Source organism: Pelodiscus sinensis, chromosome 5 (genome assembly GCF_049634645.1).
Source record: "Pelodiscus sinensis isolate JC-2024 chromosome 5, ASM4963464v1, whole genome shotgun sequence".
NCBI lineage: Eukaryota > Metazoa > Chordata > Testudines > Trionychidae > Pelodiscus > Pelodiscus sinensis.
Genome location: NC_134715.1, coordinates 133,481,521 through 133,505,670, shown reverse-complemented (window position 1 = coordinate 133,505,670; position 24,150 = coordinate 133,481,521). Strand labels below are relative to the sequence as shown.

Here is a 24,150-nt window from a genome sequence, read left to right as displayed (position 1 = left end):
TTGTGGCCACAAGCCCAATGGAAGCAGGAGCATGGCCGGCCACAGACTCCCCCCACATCATGGGAGAGGAGGGGACCCAGGGTATGGAGACTCGCTGCCCTTCCCCCATGGGAGCCGGGTGGGAATGCAGCCTGCGCTCCGGGAGAGGAAGGGGTCAAGGGAGCGCGACTCCCCACAGGCAGAGGAGGGGACTTGGGAGAAGGGCAGCCCCCCTGGACTGGTGCCCCACATGGGAAAGGTGGGATCCCGTGGAGGAGTGGCCCCCTCACAGACCAGCCCCCCAAAAGGAGAGGAGAGGGGGGAACGTAAGCACCCAGAGACTGCCCCTCACAAAGCAGAGGAAGGGTCCCGGGGAGCAGAGCACAGCCCCACAGACCAGCCCCCTGTGCTAGAGGAGGGGGGGAGCGCACCCCCCTCACACTGGCCTGCCCGGGGCAGAGGAGGGGTGGGGAGTGCTCCCCCACAGACTGCCCCCCCTTGGCAGAGGAGAGGGAGTGCTCCCCAAAAGACTAGCCCCCCTGTGGCAGAGAAAGGGGGCGGGGCAGCCTGGCCAAACGGTGCCCGTGGCCCCGCCCCCTTAATGTGGGGTGATGGGGGGGGCCGGCCATGTCGCACCAGAGTCAGTCCGCCTGCAAGTGCCGGGAGCCCCCCCCAAACGCGGTGAGGTTACCATGGCAACCGGCTGGGCCAGACACGCCTGACTCGTTCGTGGGGGTTGGGAGAGTGGGGGAGGATGCAGGAGTGAGGGGGATGGGGGAGTGAGTGGGGGGCTGGGGTGACCACTGTGTGGGGGGAGCAGCTGGGGGATTTGGGGTGAGGGTGTTTGGGGGACTAGGTTGGAGTGTGTGTGCCCATGGCTTGCTTGTGGGGTGGGGGCAGCTGGGGGTTGTGGATGGGGAGTGTGGGCTGTGTAGTGGCTGCAGGTTTGAGGTGAGTTGGGGTGGGGAAGCTGACAGGTGCGGGGGGTTGTGTGTCAGGTTGGGGGTGGTTGGGAGCTTTCAGGCTGGAGGAGGGGGCAGTTAGGGGGTTGTGGGCCAGGCGTGGGAGGCAGTTGGAGGGTTGCAGGCCTGGGATGGAGGGCAGTTGTGGGTGGGGCACAGTTGGGGACTGAGGGTAGAGGGTGGGGCGCAGTTGTGGGTGGGGTGCAGGTGAGGGGTGGGGCACAGTTGTGAGTGGGGTGCAGTTGGGGGTGAAGGTGGAGGGTGGGGCGCAGTTGGGGTGGGGTGCAGCTGAGGGGTGGGGGTTGTGGGTGGGGTGCAGTTGAGGGGTGAGAGTGGGGGTTGTGGGCAGGGGATGGGGTGGTTGGGGGTTGTATTCTGGGCTAGGTGTGGTTGGGAGGTGGACGCACTCGAGGGGGGTTGCATGCTGGGGTGGAAATGCTGGGGGGTTGTGCGAGGCTGGGTTGGTTCAGGGGCTGCGGAGCAGGCACGGTGAGGAAGCTGTGGGGTTTTGAGTGAGTCGGGATGGGTGCGTAGGTGTGTGGGTCAGTGGGGCACTGTGGGTCTGATCTAGGCAGGTCAGTCTATGGGACGGTGGGAGGACTGAGACTGTGTGTGTGTGCAGGGGTTGTGTGTCTATAGATCACATCGGCCCTGCAGAAGCCCACCCCCTCTCGTCCACTTCCCAAAAATAATCATTCCAGCTGCGCGATATTTTATCCTACCGCTTCAGGACTTGTGGAGTCTTTTTTTTTTCATTTCATAAATTATATTGCACTCATGCCTAGAGGGCTCTGTCTGGGCCCCCTTGTACTAGGTGCTGAACAGATAGCAAATGACAGGCCCAGCACCAGCAACTTACAGCCTAAAAGACCAAACCCAACAAGTAGCTCAGCTAAGCCCGGCCACATGGCGCTTCAGCCACTCGGTGTATGATGTGTGGGATCAGAGTCCCTTTCGTTTCTCTTCGGCCCACACAGGTCTGAGCAGGGAGCACCCGGGGTCTTTAGGCTCCCCAATGCAGAGCCTTAGAAGGATCTACGGGGGATTTCTGAGCAATATAATAGTATTTCCTTCCTGTTCCAAACTGGTAGGGTTGCTGTACATTAGATCAGTGACAGCCTTTCAGAGATGGCTGCATTTTCCCTTCCACTGCCTCAGACCCCCTTGCAAAGGTGAGAATAATTATGCACATTTCACAGATAGGAAAGCTGAGGCACAAGCCGGTGAAGCATCTTCCCCAAGTGAATACGGCAAGTCAGTAGCAGGGTTGGCACAAGAACCCAGGTCTCCTCATCCCAACGCCTGTGTGCGAGCTGCTAGCTCACAGCTCCCTCGTTGTTATCAAAAGGCCGGCAGACACACTGCGAAAGAGAGCTTTCAACTTTGAACTAGCAACCTGGAGGTTTATTTTTAAAATGATTAATTCCAAGACACATTTTCTTACTTCAGTTTAATTCGACCCTGGACACTTTGAAGTGAGAAGAAAACCTCTGTAGCCTTGTGTGAATCCGATATAGAGGAGAGCTGACCCTGCTGTCCAAAGGAACTGGAGGGCAGAAATCAGCTTGTGTGGACATTAACATGGACCATATAAAGGATGCCCTGCCCCGACTCATTAAACCATCGTGTCGTTCTGCGGCTGCCAGACTGCAACCTAATCCCCAGTTAGCTCAGTGACACACTGTGACGGCGCGTTGGGGGTCCCCCGTCTCCTGCACCCCCGAAATGGCATGAACAGACTCCGCCAGCCAGTAGAATAGAGGTGGTTTATTGCTTCTCCAGGATACAGCACAGCACAGATGTCATCAGGTTACAGGGCAGGCCTAGGATGCCTCAGCCCCCCTTGATATGGGGCAGGGGTCTTGGCTTCTAAACCCCCCAGCCTGTTGCTGAGGCTACTTCCTCCATGCTCCCAGACAGAAACTAACTCACTCTCCTCCAGCCCTGCCCCCCAGCCAGGGCAGCATTCACCTTCCTTTATTCCTCTCCATGGGGGTTAGCTGGTCGGACTGGTTGAGAGATCCCTTTGCATAATGACCCATCCCTGTCCTTCTGGGCTGTGATACCAGCGGCAGCCAGTGGGGTTACCACAGACCCATAGAAACCAGCAAGTTCCCCCCCACTACGTCACACACACGTTCTAGGCCCCTGGGCAGAAGTGAAGAGGTCTCTCGGACAGATGGCGTGATATGTGTGTGTCTGTGTTCTTGTTTAGAGCCCCCCCCAAAATGGCCAGAGTCTGTAAGAAGGAGTATGAAGGAAAGGATGAGCATATGGCGGCCAGCTTGGGAAACCTGCACTGGCTCCAGGAATGCCTGCAAAAAGCGGAGATGCCTACCGAAGTCGATACCAATGTAAATCCCCTTTGACAAGTGACTGTAATGGGGGCGAAAGCTGCCAGCCGATTTAATAACGGGGCGGGAGGTAGTTCAGACTCCCCTGGCCTGTTCAGTCCTTGGCTACTCTGATGAGTGACAACATGGCGCCCATTGTGATGCTGGTCTTGTGAGCTGGACACCTGTCTCTTAGCAACTGATCTGAGACCCCCTAAACTCACCGCCGTGTAGCAGAGGGTACTACGCATAGGGAAGGAAGGCAAGAACTCCCGAGTTCTGTTTCCCTATTAATATGCCTGGTGATCTCAGACAAAACATTTGCCTTTCCTGTATCTCAGTTCCTTCATCTATAGAACTAGAATATTGCTTATCTACCTCCCAGAGGAATTGCAATTAATGTTTGCCCACCACTTGAATGATGTAACTAAAAACAGTGTTTAAAATCCAGTGCGCAGACCCCCTTGAAAAGGTGAGCATAATTCTGCACATTTTACAGATAGGAAAGCTGAGGCACAAGCCGGTGAAGCATCTTGCCCAAGTGAATACGGCAAGTCAGTAGCGGGGTTGGCACAAGAACCCAGGCCTCCTCATTCCAACGCCAGTGTGCGAGCTGCTAGCTCACAGCTCCCTCATTGTTATTAGAAGGGATCTGACAGGAGGGGAGGTGGTCCGTAAAGCTGTGAGCCGAGTGGTGTTCCCCAAACAGTCTCTCTTCACATTCGATCTGACCTTTGAAACATTTCAAGACACTTGGGCCGTGTCCAGACTCAGGGGTTCTTTAGAAAAAAGTAGCCTTTTTTCGAAAGAACTTCCCCTGCGTCCAGACTCAAGCCGCGTTCTTTCGAAATTATTTCGAAAGAACGCGGCTTTTCTTTCGATGGCGGTAAACCTCATTTCACGAGGAAGAACGCCTTCTTTCGAAAGTTCCTCTTTCGAAAGAAGGCGTTCTTCAATGTAAATAGGGCTTCCTCGAAAGAGAGCATCCAGACTCGCTGGGTGCTCTCTTTCGAAAAAGCGGCTTGCTCTTTCGAAAGATCCGCCTGCAGTCTAGACGCTCTCTTTCGAAAGAGGCTCTTTCGAAAGAAGCCTGCAGTCTAGACATAGCCTCATTGTGAGCCATCCAGACCACAAGCCCATCTTGTTCCTGCTTCCAATTGCATCAGACAGCTGTTATGTAATGGGAATTTATTCAGTAGCATCTGGGTGCTCAGCACCTCTGAAAAAGCAGGCTGGATGTTTAGAACCAGATTTTTCAACATGTTTAGGCACCTTCCGATGGGAATGAGTGTTGCATGGGATTTTCAAAAGCCGCTAGGCGCTTCATGCCCGCAAAACTCAGTGAGACTGAGGTGTCTTTGAGCTTTAGGAAATTCTACTGGGCGCATCTGTGCATATTAAGGCACGTAAATACCTTGACAAATCTGTCCCTTGGGCTACGTCTAGACTGGCATGATTTTCCGCAAATGCTTTTAACGAAAAGTTTTCCGTTAAAAGCATTTGTGGAAAAGAGCGTCTAGATTGGCACGGACGCTTTTCCGCAAAAGCACCTTTTGCGGAAAAGCGTCCATGGCAATCTAGACGCGCTTTCGCACAAAAAAAGCCCAGATCGCCATTTTCGCCATCGGGGCTTTTTTGCACAAACCAAATCTGAGCTGTCTACACTGGCCCTTTTGTGCAAAAGTTTTGCGCAAAAGGGACTTTTGCCCGAACGGGAGCAGCATAATATTTCCGCAAGAAGCACTGATTTTACACATTACAGAGTCAGTGTTCTTGCGGAAATTCAAGTGGCCAGTGTAGACAGCTGGCAAGTTTTTCTGCAAAAGCACCTGCTTTTGCGGAAAAACGTGCCAATCTAGACACAGCCTTCGTGTTTAATGGTAGACACCCACATTTGAAAATCGTATCCCTCTGTGACGGGGCTGGCCAGCCCCGCACTGAACATGGGGGCGGAGAGCCCGTCTATTGGGTAGAATACACCCCTCCCCCGGAGCTCTGGTATAAAAGGCTGCAGGGCTGCTCAGTTGGGGCAGGCCGCTGGAGGGGAGCGCCTCTCCAGACACTAGAGCCACAGCCGTTACAGCTGAACCAATTACCCCTGCTGCTGTTGCCTCCGGGACGAGCCAGACCACAATGCCAGCTGCACTTTGCAGCCCCCCTAGAAGCCGTCACTGCCCCAGCCTCTGCTGTCTCCCAAGCCACACCTGCCAACGTTGCTCCACAGGTGGCACCGCTGGCGGCCAGGGTGAGGGGGTAGGAAGCAACCCAGGGCGGGGACCAGGAAAGGACCCAGCGGGCTCGGTGAGTTTCGGGGAGAACCCCCCGCTGAGCCAGTGGTGGGAACCACCCACCACTGATAGGACCCTGGGCTGGGGCCCGGTGGAGAGGGAGGTCCTGGGCCCCCCTACCCCTTCCTCCCAGATCCCGGACGACGAGGGGATCCCATAAAGGACAAGGTCGCTGGGCCTGCAGTTAAAGGGCCAGGCCTTGGGGCCGAAGGGGGCGGGGCTGGTGACCCTGCCACACCCTCTCAGAGCCCGACCAGCCTGAACCCTACCACACCTGCTCCGAAATTGCCTCTATGTGCAGATGAATTCGTTTCTACTACGTTTACGCAGTCAGCATGCCACCGAGCAGGCAGGCAAGAGACACTTTAATCCTGTTGAAGCGGGATGGCCAGCTCCGAGACTGCTGCGTCCAGCTCTGGCACCTTTATTGCCAGAGAAATATTTTGCAAATTGGAGGGAATTAAGAGAAAAAGCAATCGACATGATTAACGGGCTGGAAGGGCTGAGGACACTTACATTGACTCTGTGCTGGGCAGCTAAGAGACAACTCAGAGGGGAGCATAACCGTGTGTACGTACTTGAAGGGTGTAATTACCAAAGAAGCAGAGGAATCGCATAGGTCAACTATAAATAGGAGTAATGGAATTGCATTGAGAAAATTTACCCAGATGGGAGGACTTCCTGTCTGTCACACCTATAGACAATGAATTAATCTTGCAAGCCCTAGCACTGGAGGGGCTAAAACAGGGATAATCCATTATTTTTTATCCAGGTCCAAATGTCTTTGTCAAAAAGTATAGTCAAGGTCCAGACTCCTGAGCAAATAATACTAAAAATATAACCCTAGTGATAAGAATAAGTAAATAAAAAGATTCAAGGTTCATTCAACAGCGTCCGGTGGTCTGAATTTGTCCTATGATCCATCTGTTGTCTCTCTTCCTCTAAACGCTAGAGCAGGTGAGCAATAGTAGGAAATAAACAGTAAGGAACAAACCCTCATTAAACAGGGTGCAGAGTCTAACATGGATTTCAGTGGTATTTGTGCTTGAGAACCAGTGGCATGATACTGCTCCTCAGGGTGGACAATAAGACTGAACAGTTGGTTTTCCAAACAGCAGTACCGTAGTCCTTTCGCTCAAAGGACAGCTGAATTTCCTTGCTGTAGGAAGTATTTTTCCTATGTCTACACTCACGGCTTCTTACACGAGTAATATGCAAATGAGGCTAAGCGTGGAATATCGCCGAGCCTCATTTGCATACCTAATGAGCCACCATTTTTTTCAGAAGAGGCTCTTGCGCAAGAAGGAGCTGTCTACACGGCCCCTTCTTGCGCAAGAAAACCCCTCTTGCGCAAGGCCGTTACACCTAGTACTTTTCAGGAAGAACGGCGTTGCGCAAGAGGGGTTTTCTTGCGCAAGAAGGGGCCGTGTAGACACTCCTTCTTGCGCAAGAGCCTCTTCTGAAAAAAATGGTGGCTCATTAGGAATGCAAATGAGGCTCGGCGATATTCCACGCTTAGCCTCATTTGCATATTACTCGCGCAAGAAGCCGCGAGTGTAGACATAGCCTGAGTGCTCCTGCAACGGAGTTTGAGTCTTCATGGCGATCACGTTGAATTAGCAAGGGAGATTCTCTGATTAGTTTCATGGATGGATGACTTGCTTGCAGTGTGCAAGTTCAGCGCTGCATTTCTAGCAGTGTGTCTAGCCAGGGCCTGATCCAGAGCCCAGGAAGCCACTGGAAAGCTTAGACTCATAGACTTTAAGGTCAGAAGGGACCATTTTGATCATCTGGTCTGACCCCCTGCACAGTGCAGGCCACAGAATCTCACCCACCCACTGCTAGAATAATCCTCTCACCTATATCTCAGATATTGAAGTCCTTGAAATGATGGTTCAAAGACCCCAAGATGCAGAGAATCCTCCCGCTAGTGACCCGTGCCCCATGCTACAGAGGAAGGCGAAAAACCTCCAGGGCCTCTGCCAATCTACCCTGGAGGAAAATTCCTTCCTGACCCCAAATAGGATTGACTTCAGAAAGTTTAGGCTCTAGGGTTGCCAGGTGTCCAGTTTTGAACCAGACAGTCCAGTATTTGAGCTTTCTGTTCTGGAAACAAATTGAGAAAATAGAACTGTCCAGTATTTTCTAACTAAGATGTACTGTAGATTGTGATGTAATGTCAAGTGTGTCCAGTATTTTTGTTGAAACCACCTGGTAACCCGTGGCTGAGGCCCTGAGTGTGTAATGTCATTGAGAGACCTGGGCGTCTGGATTCGAGGCGAACAGCGTGGCACTAGATCTACAGATCATGGACTTGCCTGTGAATGAACCCCACTGACAGCGCTGCTGAATGGAAGGAGCAGGTAGTTAGCAGCCTTTTTGGTCGGCTCTCATGCAGAATAAATGCAGAGTCGTTTAGCTGAGAGCACAGTTCTATTAAGTGCTTCCCTCTTTGCCACCAAATGTTCCCACTGTGAAAATTAGTGCTTTTACCACACAGCTGCAATTGTGACATTATAGCGGGAATAAACTGCACTCGGCCTAAGGCTGTGTTTGTACTGAGCGCCTGGCGACAAATACAACAATTCAGCTTCGCTCCTGGGATCTGTGCTTATCAGCAGAAACCAAACAAAAAAATAAGACTGCTTCATTACAGGGCCTGACCCTGCTAGGGGCCAAGTGTCCTCAACTTGCATTGACTCAAGGGGAAGCAAAACGTGCTCAGCACCATGGGCCTTGTTGTGAGAGCACAGATGGAGTTTGTTGGATTCTGTCCTTGTTTCCGCGGAAAGTATTGGAGAGATTCCAGTTGAATCCAAAGGTCAGGATCACGCCCTCAATGATAGTGCTCAGGAACCAGCGATCATCCCCCTGCCTCACTGGCTGAACGTAAGACCTTTTAAAAGACACTGTCCGCGCAGGGCCCAATCCGGAGAAATGCTCAGGACCTGGAATTCCCATTGAAATCATTGACATTGAAATGCAGGGGCTCAGCTCCACCCCAGACCAGACCCTTTAGTTCCTGATCCTGCGGCTGGATCCACACAGGAGGATCTCTACATGTATGAAGCCCAGGCGGGGATCTGCGTGAGTGCAGTGTTCTCCGCACATTGGCCTGATTGCAAAATTGGGACATTAGCTTGTGGCAACACAAATGAGGGGAAGTGGGTGTGTTTAAAAATCCCTAAGGAGAATAGTGTCAGGAAACAAAACACATAGCGAAAATACTTTTTTAGGGAGGGGAAAGTTAAATATTTCCTTGCAGTGTTTCCTGCAAGTAAACAAATGACAGTGAAGTGAAATTGACTGGACGCAAGTAGAACTGATGGGCTACTTTACTCTCTCATAAAATGTAAATCTGGGGGTTTATTTTGTAATTATTGCAGTTTCAGTAAGCAGAGGTATTTAAAGTAACACGGGGGAGACAGGCACCTTAAATAATCTGCAGGTTCATGTTGAGTATCTACCTTTAATTCCCGAAGAAACTGACATCCTTTCTTAATGCGTGGTTTCTCCATGCACCTGCCCTTAAAGCAGTCAACATTTCTGGGTGCTTCAGCAACAAGAGGGAAATAGGCTATTTTAGGGCTATTTTTGTAAATTACTGATTTCTAGGGTTAGTATCCTACATGTGTTGTCACACCTGTACTAAAATAATGTCTCTATAGATATCGTATCACACATCAGCTGGAACACGTGATCATCATGCCCTCTAGGGGTTGTCCTGAGTAATTATAATAGCCTTCTACATATTCACAATTTTAGAGGCTGTTTGGTGCAGGTGGGAAAGCTGTGTGTGTCAGCATTGAAGGTCCTATCCCTGGATGTGTGTGGCCATTGCAATATATAAACACAACCAAGATATGTGTGTGTGTGTGTGTGTGTGAATAAAGCATTGGGGTACAGACATTTTTGTTACATTTCAGATACCGTTTCTGTTGTAACCCACCATTCGTGATCATAGCTAATCACTGGTCCTCAGACACACACACATAACAAAAAAGAATAAACCACCACACCAAGAAGATAGGCAAATATTATTAGCCCCATTTTACAGTGGGGGAAAACTGAGGCCCAGAAAAGCAATGTGCTTTCCCAAGGTCACAAGAGGCAGTTACGATCAGAGCCAAAATTAGAATGCGGGGGGGCTCTTGTGCTCAGAACACTGCCCCAAACCTCTCTGGTATGAAACGTCTGACAAGAAACCTTTAGAACTGTTCTTTGCTTCCTCCTTCCTGCTAGGGCTTCTCAGCCATCCATTTAGCAGCTCTACATGGCCGGCTGGAGTGCCTGAAACTGATCATCGAAAACTTTGAGGTGGACGTGAACTTGCCCAGTCTGACGGGATGGTCACCCATCCATCTGGTGATGAACAAGGAGAGCGGCCCCAACGCATTGGAGTGTTTGCAGTACCTCATCGAAAAAGGAGCCGACATCAATGTGTGAGTGAGGGCGTGAGATCTGGTAACTCTTAATGGGGGGGTTTCCTGTTAATTTGTGTGGAGTTCATGCACTCTAAAGATGCTGGCTTGGCAGGCCTGGAAGCTCGAGTCCTGGGTTGATTCTCAGAACAGATATAGCAAAATAAACGGCAATGTAAATTTCCACCACTCCATCTTAAGGTACCTGAATCCTAACCTGAAGGGATGAGAGAAGAGTGCAGTCTCTGTAATCCATTTTTCCTTTAGCCTCTGCGGAGGTGGCCTACTTCTATCAGGTAGGAACATCCAGTCACTTCCCACCCCATCAACTCATGGCAAGCAGTCCACCCAAAAAGTGTGTGACCTGCCTGCAAACCAGAGTGAAAGAAACTCTGCCTGGTTACAAGCGTTTGGCTGTAATCAGAAGAAATTCACAAGCTGATCTGGCCAAAATTCTCCTGGTGTAAACTGTTCCCCCCTCCAAAAAAAAGACTTGAGGATTTTCTTGACTTCAGAGGATGAGAAAGAGTCTCCTAAAAGAAGTAGCAGCAGCTCATCACTGGGACCTTTAAATCCAGGCCAAACAAAGCTCCAGAAACCTATAGCAAACAGTCCTCTAGTGGCCGGGGAGGGACTGGAGGGGGCAGCGGTGGATATAGGGCAGGGCGAGCGGGGTGGCTGCCCCGGGCCCCGTGCTTCAATAGGCCCCGCGCCAGCGCCAGGGGCGGACTGACCTGGCGAGATACCAGGAATATCCCGGTGGGCCATCCGCCGAAGGGCCGGCTGGCAGCTGCTGGAGGAGGAAGGGGGGGATTGTGGCAGGGCGCCGCAGCCCTGCACTTTTGAAATTCCCCAGCGCCGGCCAGTACAGGCCACGTGGGGCCGAGGGAGCGCATGCGCGGCGTGCTGAAACGTCACGCAACAGCTGAGAGGGGAGATGCCCGGGCATGGCGTGGTGTGGCGTGGCATGGCGTGGCATGATGCCACAGCCCAGGACTTTAAAATTGCGTGGCCCACCATTGCACCGTACGGTTCGGCACGTGGCCTGGAGCTGGGCCACGCCCCCCCCCCCCCCCCCCGCACACTGGAAGGCAGAAGGTGGATGGCAGAGGAAGGGGCTTGTGCTGAGGGGAGGGGGGCAGGTCAAGAGAAGAAAGGGGAGGTGAGACAAATGCCAGGGGGCCAAGTGCAGACAATGAGGAAAAGGGCAGGAGGGGAGGTGTTAGTGGGAGGGGGGACAGGGTGATGCTGGGCGAGGAGAGGGTAAGGGCATTGGGGGCAAGAGGGGGGAGGGGGAAGTGCTTGGAGAAGGCTTGAAAGGAGGGGTGGGCGTGAGGAAGGCGGGGATGGAGCAAGGCATGTGAGAGGGCACAGGGGCATGTGGGGAATGGGGGCACAGAGTGGTGAGGGGGTGGGCATCAGGGAAAAAGAGGGCAAAGGGGGCAGGAGCAGTGAGGGAAGGGGGAGGCACCAGGAGGGTGCAGGAGTAAGGGAAGGTGCAGGGGATTCTGGGGGTGAAGCGGAAGGGCAGACACCTGCAGAGGAGGTACCAGCACCAGAGGAGAGAGGCAGGGCAGGTGTGTAGAGGGAGGTGTTAGGAGAGGGGATGAGGAGGGGGTAGCTCACATGATCAATGTGGGGCTACTGAAGGAGTGGGCATGGGGGGGACCCCTTTGTTCTCTTTTTTCTCCAAAGGGGGGGCCCCGCGATAATGTGCTGCCCTGGGCCCCGCAAAACTCTCATCCGCCCCTGGCAGGGGGCCTGTGGCTGTCTCTCCTCTCTGCCCACATAGCTTGTCGCGCCCAAGGAGAGGAGATATTCTTTTGCAAACCCAAAGGCAGGCGCTGAAATCTAGCCTGGAACGTGGACTGGCCGTCTGTGTTTCAGGCAGTACCAGGGAGGAATGTCCCCACTTCACAAGGCTGCCAGCGAAGGGCGCCTGGACTGCATCATTGAGCTGGTGGAAGCTGGAGCTGATGTCCATGCCAAAGATCTAGAGGGGCAGGAACCCTTTGACCTGTGCAAGATAAGGGCCCACAGAAGCTGTGCTAGGTGAGTGCAGCCCCCCCCCCCCCCCCCCGGGCTTCAGAGATTCCAGCCCCAAGACTTGCTGATCGTTGTCTTCAGTCCACCCCCTCCAGGGCACCTGGTGCTGGCCACTGTCGGCAGACCGGATACTGGGCTTGATGGATCTGTGGTCTGACCCAGTCCAGCCGTTCTTATGTTCTTATCTTCTGGGTGTTTGCAAATTGATTACTAGATTATTTTCTCCATTGGCTTTCCTAATATTGAAGTTAAACTGATTGGCCTGTGATTCTCCAGATATCTGCGTAACGCCATGTGGAAAATAGAGAAGCGCAATTTTGCTCGTGAAATGCACAAGCTGAACCAACTCAAAAGCCACTGTCAGCGCACCGAACAGCACTTCTTGAAGGTAGAGAAGGTAAGATCAGTGTGAGAACCAGGCGCTCTCCTGACGGCTTTTGCTTTCTAGTTTGAGTCAAACGTCTCTTGCTGGCCTGGTTGCAATTCTAGCTTCACTGGGGATGGGAAAGACAATTAGTGCCCGGTTAGTCCGGCACCTTTGCAGGATTAGGCCCTGGGCTAACTTCTCCAGTGCTTCAGGTTTTGCGAGCCTCCGACCACTTGGCAGACGGGGCCACCGCCCAGTGAATCTGGGGGCAAATCTACCCTACAAAATGAAGTCAGCCCAAGTAACACGGCGTACTGCCACCCCGGGAATTCAGTCGCTTTGGCATGTCCGCACTACGCTCCGTGGGATGGGAGAGCGTGTCCTCACCACGAGCACTGGCAGCCACTGAAAACAGCTTCTTAAAGGCAGCAACAGCCGGTGTCAGCAGCCCCGTGTCTGCTCTGACGCTGCGTCGCCCCAGCTCCATCGACTTCTCGCGTGGAGTTCACCTTCAGTCGGTGCAGTGGGCGGCTTCCATCACTGAGAGCAGCGTTTGAGGGTAGGCGCTTATGGAGTTCGGGTGCCCTGCACGGGGGGTGCTGTGCTCGGGGCTGCTGGCGCAGGAGCAGGCGGGGAGGTATAGGCGCAGGAACTGGGGGATGCTGCAGCACCCCCACATTATACGTGGGTTCCCAGCTGCTGTTCGCCCCGTGCTTAGAGGCCCAGCTGCCACCCAGGGCTCCGCTGCCAACCCCACACCTGCCCTTAGCCCTGTCCCGGTCCTCTCCTCCTGGCTCCAGACTCCAGAAAGACGGAGCGAGTGAGCGGCAGCTGGGCACCGCCCGCGGGGGCTCTGCTGGATGGTGCTGGCCACCGGAGCCAGTGCTGCCCACTGTGGCATAGTGGGGGGCTGTCTGCTCTGGACCCGGGGTCCCTCTGCGCTGGGATGGGAGATTCTCACTGACTCTCCCACATGTGGATTAACCCAGACACCCCGGCTCAGCCTCCCAGCGAGAGACAAAGGGAGGAAAGCGGAGACCAGCACCTGGCTGGAGGGCAGAGCTGGAAGAGAGTTTTAGTTTCTGGCTGGTATCATGGAGGAAGCAGCTAAGCAGGCTGGGATTTAGGGGCCCCGTCTCCCCCATCTCAAGGGGGCTGAGGCATCCTAGGCCTGCCCTGGAACCAGATGACATCTGTGCTGTGCTGTATCCTGGAGGAGCAATAGACTCCCTCTATTCTACTGGCTGGGGGAGTCTGTTCATGCCACTACGGGGGTGCAGCAGGCGGGGGACCCTGACATGCTGCCCCACCCAGGCCTTGCTGTCCCGTCCCAGCAGTGGTGACCACAGGCACACGCAGCTGCCTAGAGCACCACGAAATCTGGAGCCTCTAGTCGCCTTGTTCCCTCTTTCACCTTGTCCCCTCGAAATGTCTTTCCTGTTCTGCTGCCGCCGAACACGCCTCACTGTCTGGAACCGCTCCCAGGCACTTTCCTCATCTCGGTCCATGGCTCCCGTTCGCTGCTGCCGTAATTCTTCCCCCTTGCTCCTTGCACACTCCAAAGACACCCAAAGGGCGTTGCCTGCTGCGCCCCAGATCGTACGCCCGAGGGGCCGAAGGAGCTGAAGTGCTGTGCAGAGAGGTTTGTCTCGGGGCTTGTATGGGGCCTGCCAGGCAGAGTCTCTGAAGTTATGTCTGCCCGACAAGCTAGGACATGATTTCTCCTGCTGTGGCGAGTAGGAAGTGTAGCAATGGAGAGGCCGGGCAGGCGCCGCTTAGCCGTGCTGAGTATGTGCCCCCGGGTTTCCGATGGGTTCATACTCAGCATGGCAAAGCGGCACTTCCCTGGATATACTTGTGCGAGCCCGAGTGTGTGCACACAGGCATGGGCGGCCGGTGTGCAAGGCAGGGTAAGGCTTTGCCTTCCTACACCGCCAGCCTGGCCCCGCCCTCACTCCGCCCCCAGGGTGCCTGCTGTAGGTGTATTGGGGGCTGGAGTTGGGACGTAGTGGGGGTACCTTGCTGGTTGCTATGCTGGGCTGTGGGTGACCCCCGCTGGCTGCTGGCTGCAGTAGCTGATGGGACAGGAAGGTACCTGTTCTACCAGTTACTCCCCATGGAGAGGAACAAAGGAAGGTGGATGCTGCCCTGGCTGGGGGCAGGGCTGGAAGAGAGTTAGTTTCTGTCTGGTATCATGGAGGAGACAGCCTAGGGAAAGGGGCTAGAATTTAGGGGTCCAGTCTCCCCCATCTCAAGGGGGGGCTGAGGCATCCTAGGTCTGCCCTGGAACCAGCTTACATCTGTGCTGTGCTGTATCCTGGAGAAGCAATAAACTCCCTCTATTCTACTGGCTGGGGGAGTCTGTTCGTGCCACTACGGGGGTGCAGGAGACGGGAAAACCCCAACGCGCCATCACAAGAGTGTTGCTACCCCCAGCGCCTGCCCTCCCATTGCCGGGGGATGGGGACAGTGTGCTGCCCTGCCTCCTGTGGTGTGGGGGAAGGGGGTGGAGAGGAGGCTTGGCTTTGTGGGGGGCGGTGCCTCAGCATAAGGGGCGGGGCTGGGGGCTTGGCTCCCCTAGCCCTACCTTCCCCCACCACCCATGCACACGCTGGCATCACAGCCCTCGCTCGCCAGGTTGACTTCTCCCTTGACACCAGGTGCCGCACTCAGCCTCCGGCGGGAGGAAGTAGCCTGTTTCATTTCGCCAGGACGCCTCCATCCCCGTGAAGGAGCAGCCTCGAGCCGGGCCCTCTGGTTCAGTTCTCCCTGGCCCCCAGGGTATGAGCAATAATGGAAGTGGGTCATGATCGCCTGGGCTGCAGGTGGGGCTACATCCCAGCCAAAACCACCCCAGAACAGCCAGCTGGTTGCCGGCCTTTGGTTTCAGCCAAGGAAAGCCACGTTTGAGTCACAAAGTTCCCAGGCGGCGCTGCACTTTGGCTGCCCCTGCGCTGTACGGAGCCATGCCACATCAATTTGCATAGAGATGTCACCTGGCCTAGCCCCGAGTCAGATCTGAGGAGGAAAGTTAGTCATGGGCTTAATTGTATTAGGAGCGAATCGAGCCTCCAGGGCCACCCGCCATGAGCAAAGCTGCAGCTGCTGTTTACTGACTGCAGGCTAGCCTGGTTACAGGAGACACTGTCTACATCTGTACTATCCGCTTAGTGTCAGAGAGATCGTCTGTCAAGGGGACGCTCTGCCTTGCCAGAAGCTGATGGGCTCCAGGGATTTGACAGGGCTGTTCCACCTGGCTGCAGCGGGCTGTGTCGCTTTCCTGCCGCTTCTCAGGGCTGTTCATTACTGTGTGCAGCACCCGGCACAGTGATGCCCGAGCCAGTCATGGTCCTTCGCTACCTCTGCAGTCGACAAGGAAGGAAAGCGTAGATCCCCCGGTTATCGATTCATAGAGTCCACGGCCAGAAGGGACCACTGTGATAGCCTAATTGGACTTAGTGTGTAACACAGGCCAGAGACCTCTCCAAAATAATTCCTAACGCAGATCTCGGTACACGGCCAGCAATAGAGAATTCAATTCCTCACCACCCCCAAATCTTTCCCAGCATCGCGGGAGCCCCCTATCCTGTAAGCATGGCCTGCAGCCTTTGTTCCCAGACGTGCACAGTTACATTTAGCTGCATGGACAGGTGTATTGTTTGCTTGTGCCCAGTTTTCCAAATGAGCCAGATTGCTCAAAAGCAGAGATTTGTCTTTTCTATTTACTACCCCCCCCCAGTTTGTCGTCTGCAGACTCTACTAATGATGATTTTATGTTTTCTTTCAAGTCATTGATAAAAATATTAAATGCCATAAAATCAAGAACTGTCCCTGTGGGTTATCAGAGGATGCTCAGTGACAATTCCCAACTCTCAGTTATATTTTGAGATCTGTCGCTTAGCCAGATTTCAATCCATTGAATGTGTGCTGAGTTCATTTTACAGAATTACAGTTTTTTTAATCAAAATGGCATGTGGTGTCAAATCAAATGCTTTACCGAAATCTGTTACGTCAGTGCCGTTACTTTTATCAACCCACTTGGAATCTCATTACAAAATCAAATTAGTTAGATAAGATCTTTATTCTATAAACCCATGTTGATTTGCATTAATTACATTACACTCCCTAATTTCTTTATTCATTAAGTCCTGTGTCACCCACTCCATTATCTTGCTCAAGGCTGACAAGATACTAACATTACTTGGGCCATCCCATTGACTCTTCCTAAAAATTGGCACAACATTCTCTTTCTTGCAACCTTCTCACGTGCTCCAATTCTTATTGAAAAGCAACGGGAACAGTCCAGCAAGCTCAACTACTTCTCTTAATACTCTTGCATGCAAATTATATCCTGCTTATTTGCAAATGTCTCACGTCAGTAGCTGCTGTTTAGCACCTTCCAGATGGAGTGGAGAGTGTAGTAACATCACCATATGATGAGACTACACCATCTGGTTTGTGTCCAATACAGAACAGAAATATTTATTGAATGCTTCTGCTTTTTCTGTGTTGTTAGTGATAACTCTACTGTTCTCAGTGGTGACAGATGCAGAACAAGGAGCAATGGGCTCAAGTTGCAGTGGGGGAGTTCTAGGTTGGATAGGAGGAAAAATGATTTCCCTAGGCGGGTGGGGAAGCGCTGGGCTGGGTTCCCTAGGGAGGGGGTGGAATCTCCATCTCTAGAGGTGTTTAAGTCCCAGTTTGACCAATCCCTGGCTGGGATGATTGAGTTGGGTTGGTCCTGCTTTGGGCAGGGGGCTGGACTCGATGACTCCTGAGGTCTCTTCCAGCCCTACGATTCTATGAACTCTAACCTATCCATCTAGTAATGGACCAATTCCATTTTCAGGATTCTTTTGGTTCCTAGTATATTTTTAAGACCTATTGTCTTTAGCTCTGCTGACCCCAGTTTACTCCTTAGCGGGGAACAGAGCTAGTTGATAACATCAAGAAGGCGGACGTGTTTAATGCTTATTTTGTTCAAGTCATGAAGAAATTCCAGGGTGTGTGAGAGGTGACCCATCAAGTTTTCAAGTTTTGCTGGCCTGCTCAGTTCCTTTTTTTTTTTTTTTTTTTTTTTTTTTTTTTTTTTTGTGGTCAACGAAGGGTGCGAGGGTTTTTAAAAAATCAGAAAGGGGGGCGTGATGCTGAAAAGTTTGGGAACCACTGGTCTATAAGGTGCCACAGGACTCCTCGTCGCAATGTTAATTGTGTTGACTGACAAGGGGGAGGAACCCAAGCCACACTGGGGAAAGACAAAGCTAAAGAATATTTAGATAAGTTACATTAGAACTTAAGAACGGCCGTACTGGGTCAGACCAAAGGTCCTTCTAGCCCAGTATCCTGTCTGCCGACAGTGGCCAACACCAGGTGCCCCAGAGAGGGTGGACCGAAGACAATGATCAAGCGATTTGTCTCCTGCCATCTCTCTCCAGCCACTGACAAACAGAGGCCAAGGACACCATTTTATCCCCTGGCTAATAGCCTTTTATGGACCTAACCTCCATGAAATTATCTAGCTTCTCTTTAAACTCTGTTATAGTCCTAGCCTTCACAGCCTCCTCTGGCAAGGAGTTCCACAGGTTGACTACACGCTGTGTGAAGAACTTTCTTTGATTAGTTTTAAACCTGCTACCCATTCATTTCATTTGGTGTCCTCTAGTTCTTCTATTATGGGAACTAATAAATAACTTTTCTTTATCGGCCCTCTCCACACCACTCATGATTTTATAGACCTCTATCATATCCCCCCTCAGTCTCCTCTTTTCTAAACTGAAAAGTCCCAGTCTCTTTAGCCTCTCCTCATATGGGACCCATTCCAAACCCCTAATCATTTTAGTTGCCCTTTTCTGAACCCTTTCCAAGGCCAAAATATCTTTTTTGAGGTGAGGAGACCACATCTGTACACAGTATTCAAGATGTGGGCGTACCATAGTTTTATACAGGGGCAGTAAGATATTCTGGGTCTTATTTTCTATCCCTTTCCTAATAATTCCTAGCATCCTATTTGCCTTTTTGACCGCTGCTGCACACTGTGTGGAAGTTTTCAGAGAACTGTCCACAATAACTCCAAGATCTCTTTCCTGATTTGTCGTAGCCAAATTAGTCCCCAAGTATTCAAGTCAGCAGGAACTAGAGAATCATTGAATCCTAGCACTGGAAGGGAACTCGGAAGGCCATCAAGTCCAATCCCCTGCCCTCACAGCAGGACCAAGCACCATCTAGACCATCCCTGACAGGTGTCAGTCCAACCTGCTCTTAAATATCTCCAATGATGGAGATTCCACAACCTCTCTGGGCAATTTATGCCGGTGTTTCACCCCCCTGACAGGCAGGAAGTTTTTCCTAATGTCCGACTGTGACGGGGCAGAGGCACCCCGCACTCCAGTACTGCCGGTGGCTGCTTATCTGGCAGCCCTCGTGCAAGGGGGCGGGGTAGCAGCGTCGGGTGCACCGCGTGACGCAGGCCGAGTGACGCTGGGCGCCGACGCGGGGAGGAGCAACGCCGGACCGGAAGCAGGGCCACGCCGGAAGGGGCGGGATCCCACGGTCCGGGAGTCTGCGCGGGGATTTAAACTCCCGGAGATGCCGCAGAGAGGGGAGGGACGAGGAAGTGGCCTCTCGCTGAGGCCCAACAGTGGATGGAACCCAAGGCAAAGAGGTGAGCCTGGAGGCAAGGGGATCTGAGCGCGGAGAGAGGAAGTAGCCCAGGGCAGGCAAAGGGAGCCTGTGGGCTGGCGAGTTACGGCGGATCGCCCCGCCAGCCGGACCGGACAGCAGATGCGTCCGTGTCCTTAGGGCCCTGGGCTGGGGTCCGTGAGAGGGGGCGGGCCCGGACCCCCCTCTCCCCCCAGCCGGCGAGGGATGTGTTTACACCGACCTAAACCTCCCTCACTGCAATTTAAGCTTATTGCTTCCTGTCCTATCCTCAGAGAACCATTATCATAAGGAGAACCATTTTCCTCCCTCCTCCTTGTAACACCCTTTTAGAGACCAGAAAACTTCTCTCATGTCCCCTCTCAGTCTTCTCTTTTCTAAACTAAACTTATCAATGGCTCGCTGTCACACGAGAAAGGCATATTTAGAGGGGTATTGCAGGGGTCTGGAATGCGTCTGGTACAAGTCGATATTTTCATTAATAACACGAATAGTGGAGTGGAGAGTATGCCTGTAACATTTGTGGATGACCACTTCGCCAAAGAATTAATGCCCACAAATCAGACATCTTCACAAGGAAAAACCTGTCAGTTTGAATTTCAATCTACCTGAACATAGTCTTAACGACCTTACTACATGCATCTTACTTCAAAGAGACTTTAACACCAGATTACAGAGAGAAACTTCAGAACTTTCATTCATGCTTAAATTTGACACTTTACAAATGGGCCTTAACAAAGATGCTAATTACCTTACACATTATAAAGACAGCTTCCTCACTTATCACCCCTGATTAGCCATTCATTGACTTATAAACAGCTATTCCCTCCCTCCCTCTCCCTTGTCCCACCTTCTGTTCTAAATCTGATTTGTCAGTTCAATAATGTGTTCACCTTTTTCCTTGTATTCCTTTGATATATATGGTCATGCCAATTCTCTTTCAGAATAGAGAATAGTGATAGAAATGTGGCCGTGTTAGTCTGGGGTAGCTGAAGCAAAATGCAGGACAATGTAGCACTTTAAAGACTAACAAGATGGTTTATTAGATGAAAGCTCATCACCTATTAAACCATCTTGTTAGTCTTTAAAGTGCTACATAGGTTTTCCTTTTGTTTTAGCAAGATCAGACTAACACGGCTACCTCTCCTAGTAAACTGGGAGGGGTTGAAAGTACTTTGGAGGACATGGTTAGAATCAAAACAATCTTGACAAATTAGAAAATGTGACAGAAATCAACAGGCTAAAATTCCGTGCACAGTACTTCACTTAGGCAGATGAAGTCAAATGTTCAACTACAAAATGGGGACTAATGGGTTAGATCATGGGTTCCCAAACTGGGGGGCGTGCCCCCCTGGGGGGACGTGAAGAAATTTCAGGGGGGGGTCATGAGGCGACCCCCCCCCCTTCAATTCCTCCCCAATAGTTTTGCTGCTATTTTTGTTCTTTGGTCCCGGTCAGTTCCTTTTTTTTTTTTGCTCAACAAGTTTTGATGCTATGGCATGAGGGTTTCTCAAAAATCAAAAAGGGGGCATGATGCCGAAAGGTTTGGGAACCACTGGGTTAGATGGTCGTACAGGTCTGGGGGTCAGAGTGCATCACAAGCTGAACGTGAGGGAATGGCATAATGCAGTTGGGAAAAGGGCTAATATCTTTCCCAGGTGTATTAACGAGAATGGTTTTGCAAGACGCAGAAGGTAACTTTTCTGCTCTACTCGGCAGTGGTGAGGCCTCATGTGGGGTACCATGTCCAATTCTGAGCAAGGCACATTAGGAAAGACATGGCCAAATTGGAGAGAGTCCAGAGGAGACCAAGAAAAATGAGAAAAGGTTTAGAAAACCTGACCTATGAGGAAAGGTTAAAAAAATGACTGAGCATGTTTGGTCTTGAGAATAGAAGAGTGGGAGGAACCGATAAATCTCCAGATATGCTAACGGCTGTAAGAAAGCAGATGGTCAGTTGTCCTTGATGTCCACTGAAGGTAGGACAAGCAACAACAGTGGGCTTAAAATGAGACTTAGGCCAGGTCTGCGCTAAAAGGGAATGTTGAATCAAGATACGCAACTCCAGCTATGTTAATTATGTAGCTGGAGTCAATGTACCTTGTTTCGAGTTCCTGTCGGCTTCCCTTACACATCACAGAAGCAGGAGTACCAGACACTGATGGGGGCACCTTCGGAGTTCAATTTAGCGAGTCTTAACTAGATTTAGACTGGCTAAATCAAACTCTGGAAGATCAAATGCACCAGTTTCCATTTAGTGAAGGCATGGCCTTACGTTTGACAGTGGGAACAGCTTTCTAACTCTCAGGGGAACTAAGCCCTGGAACAGGCTTCCAAAGGAGGTTGTAGAATCCCCAACACTGAAGGTTTTATGAACAAGGTGGAAAAACCTGTCTGGGATGGTGAGGAAGAGCTTTGCTTGGTCCTGCCTCAGCCAAGGGGCTGGTCCTCTCGAGGCCCTTCCAGCCTTACAGTTCTAGGGTTCACCCTCAGCAAGAGCGTGCCTCCGTTGCGAGCAAGAGCGCACCACGGCAGCGTTTGGCTCAGAGGCTGTTTCTGGGGAGGGAAGTACGGCCTAATGGGAAGGGCTCTCACCAGTGACCAATTTCTTGCTCTACCGCAAACTTCCTGTGTGACCTTGGACAAGGGACCCCGCCCGTCTGTATCAGTTCTCCAGCTGGGGATAATGACACTTCTGGGGCGGCCGGGAGGGTAAAGCGTGAAAGCTTGTGATGTGCTTTGCCCTGCATACGCAAGAGGGGTTATGACGTTTATATTGCCAGCAGCTTTTCAATGCCTTACGGAGCTTGCTGAGGCCACGCAGTAATGCTAAGATCTCATCTCCATGTGGCATTTCCACCTGACAGGAGAAAGACCCGGGCCGTGACCTTTGCTATGAGTAGCTTGAGCTGCCTTTTCTCCTGGCATTTTGGACCTAGTGCGGAGACATTAAAGACATGTGAATATGTAAATACAAATCTGAGAATCACAAAGCCCCCGGCCCAGCAATATCCTTCTCTTTGGAAAGCCCAGGTCTGTCTACGAGTGACTCACCTGGCATTCCAACCCCATCGACCAGGAGTTGTTCTAGCCTCATTTACGTAGGCTGCCAGTGGACAAGCTACGGCCAGAATACTTGCCTGCTTTCTCTGGGGCTGAACTGGACTCTTTAGATGCACGTCTCATTCCCTCCGCCCCGAAATGAAGCACCCCTAGGCTACGTCTATACTGCAGCCTTCTTCCGCAAAATCTTATGCAAATGAAGCACAGAGTAGAATATTGCCACACTTCATTTGTATAATTAATTAGCAGCTGTTAGGGAGGAGGGAGAGCTCAGTGGTTGGAGCATTGGCCTGCTAAACCCAGGGTTGTGAGTTTAATTATTGAGGGGGCCATTTACAGATCTGGGGCAAATCTGTCAGGGATGGTGCTTGGTCCTGCTGTGAGGGCAGGGGACTGGACTCAATGATCTCTAAGGTCCCTTCTAGCTCTATGAGATAGGTATATCTCCATATTTTGCACAAAAAAGAACTGTGTAGACAGCTCCTTTTTGCTCAAAACCCCCCTCTCGAGCAAGAGCCATTCTTCCTGAAAAAATGAGGAAGACCAGCTCTTGCACAAGAGGGATGTTTTGCACAAAAAGGTGCTGTCTACACAGCTGACAACCCAAGGGCTCAGGATAGAAATTAAATGCTATGCCCCAAGAAAACCATAGCGGGAATTTTTACGTTGGCAAAATATTAATGTAAGCTGGAATTTGGCCAGCATCCAGGACACCGAATTAACAGGGAAAACTTAAAACAACAAATAGTCTAGTAGCACCATAAAGACTAACAAAACATGGAGATGGGATCATGAGCTTTCGTGGGCACGCTCACTTCTTCAGCCGACTGAATTAACAGTGCAGCTAACCAGTGGTACCCAACCTGTGGCTGCAGACCCCTGGTGGTCCACGGTGGTACTGCAGGGGGTCTGTGGAATTGAAGGATGCTGACTTTTCTTTTCTCCCCCAAGGAGGCAGGTCGGTGACATGTTAATAGATTGGAAAGGGGTCTGAAGGCTCAAAAAGGTTGGGAACTGGGCATTGGCGGCAGCAGCGTCTGCTAGTGGGGTGTGGTTCAGAGGAAAGACTGTCCCCCACCAAATCACTTTTAGAAACCATCTGCTATGTGTTTGGTCTCCCTAACACATTTTAACCTACGCTTGCCTGGGCTGGATATCAAATGTTAGAGCTGATGCTCTAATTCCACAGGATTTACTTGGGTTTTGTGTGTTTGTTGCAGAAGGAGCAGGAAATCCTAAATGCACTGGCATTTTCTAACTGGCTTAGAACGAAGCAGCAGCAGCCTAAAAAGATGCCTTTACCGGAGGACAGACTGATCATAGCTGCTGTCCCCAAGGAGAAAGTGGGCAAAACACCGTCTGGAGGGAAAAAAGTCCAGGTGTATGCCAAGCGCAGGGCTACAGTTAGAGAGACACCACAGCCTTCCAGAGGGAAGTCCCAGCGAGCTTGGAATACCAGCGTCAACCCCTCTTCCCCGGTGGTGACAGACATCTTCCGACCTACAACCGTGCGGCTGGGCACTGACCCCGAGGTCTGCGGGGATCACGACTTCAGCTCCTTCTTGTTTCTCTCCAAGGACGCCCGTGGGAAGCCGGTGATCGAAATGGCTTACGCCGGCAGGCTCGCCCCCCTCCCCAAGCTGCCCTACGATGTGATCGAGCGGAGCTTGTACCCCGGTGCGCGGCCCCTCCGCATAAAGCTGCCGCAGGATTTTAAACCCACACACATCTTCGATGTGAAAAGGAAACGGCTCCCACGCCTGGAGCACAGGTGGACGGACGAAATAGCCCTGAGCTTGCGGGAGACGCTGGATCCCGCCTTCAGAGCCCTGCTACAGACTCACCTCTCCGCGTACAGCAACGGCTGCTAGAACGTCAGCCGCAAAACCAGGGCTTGGTCCTGCGAGACGCTGAGCGCCCTAAAACCCCCACCGACATCCTTACAGGATGAGCCCATCTGGTACCCTCCCATGCTGCCGTTTCGGACTCTCGGCTTTATCAACAGTCCCCTTTAAATGGCTTTGAGTGGCGTAA

General features: G+C 52.0%; 1 protein-coding gene across 2 annotated transcripts; it reads left to right on the top strand.

Moving 5' to 3' along the window:
* Nucleotides 1-24,150, top strand: ANKRD53 (ankyrin repeat domain 53). Of its 2 annotated transcripts, XM_075931073.1 has the most exons (6): nt 1-81; nt 3,157-3,295; nt 9,805-10,004; nt 11,871-12,035; nt 12,306-12,426; nt 23,337-24,150. In XM_075931073.1, exons 1-6 carry the CDS (start codon nt 32-34, stop codon nt 23,985-23,987), a joined length of 1,326 nt encoding a protein of 441 aa, XP_075787188.1. In that variant the 5' UTR covers nt 1-31; the 3' UTR covers nt 23,988-24,150. The 2 variants fall into 2 exon arrangements, with proteins under 2 accessions (XP_075787188.1, XP_075787189.1); XM_075931074.1 differs by lacking the exons at nt 1-81; nt 3,157-3,295 and adding an exon at nt 3,557-3,697.

Bases quoted from the DNA above. Each gene is read 5' to 3' on its own strand.
- ANKRD53 (XM_075931073.1), top strand. From the start codon at position 32: ATGGCCGGCCACAGACTCCCCCCACATCATGGGAGAGGAGGGGACCCA. The intron at 10,005-11,870 runs GTGAGTGAGGGC...TCTGTGTTTCAG, and splicing joins AAAGGAGCCGACATCAATGT to GCAGTACCAGGGAGGAATGT. The intron at 12,036-12,305 runs GTGAGTGCAGCC...GTGATTCTCCAG, and splicing joins GCCCACAGAAGCTGTGCTAG to ATATCTGCGTAACGCCATGT.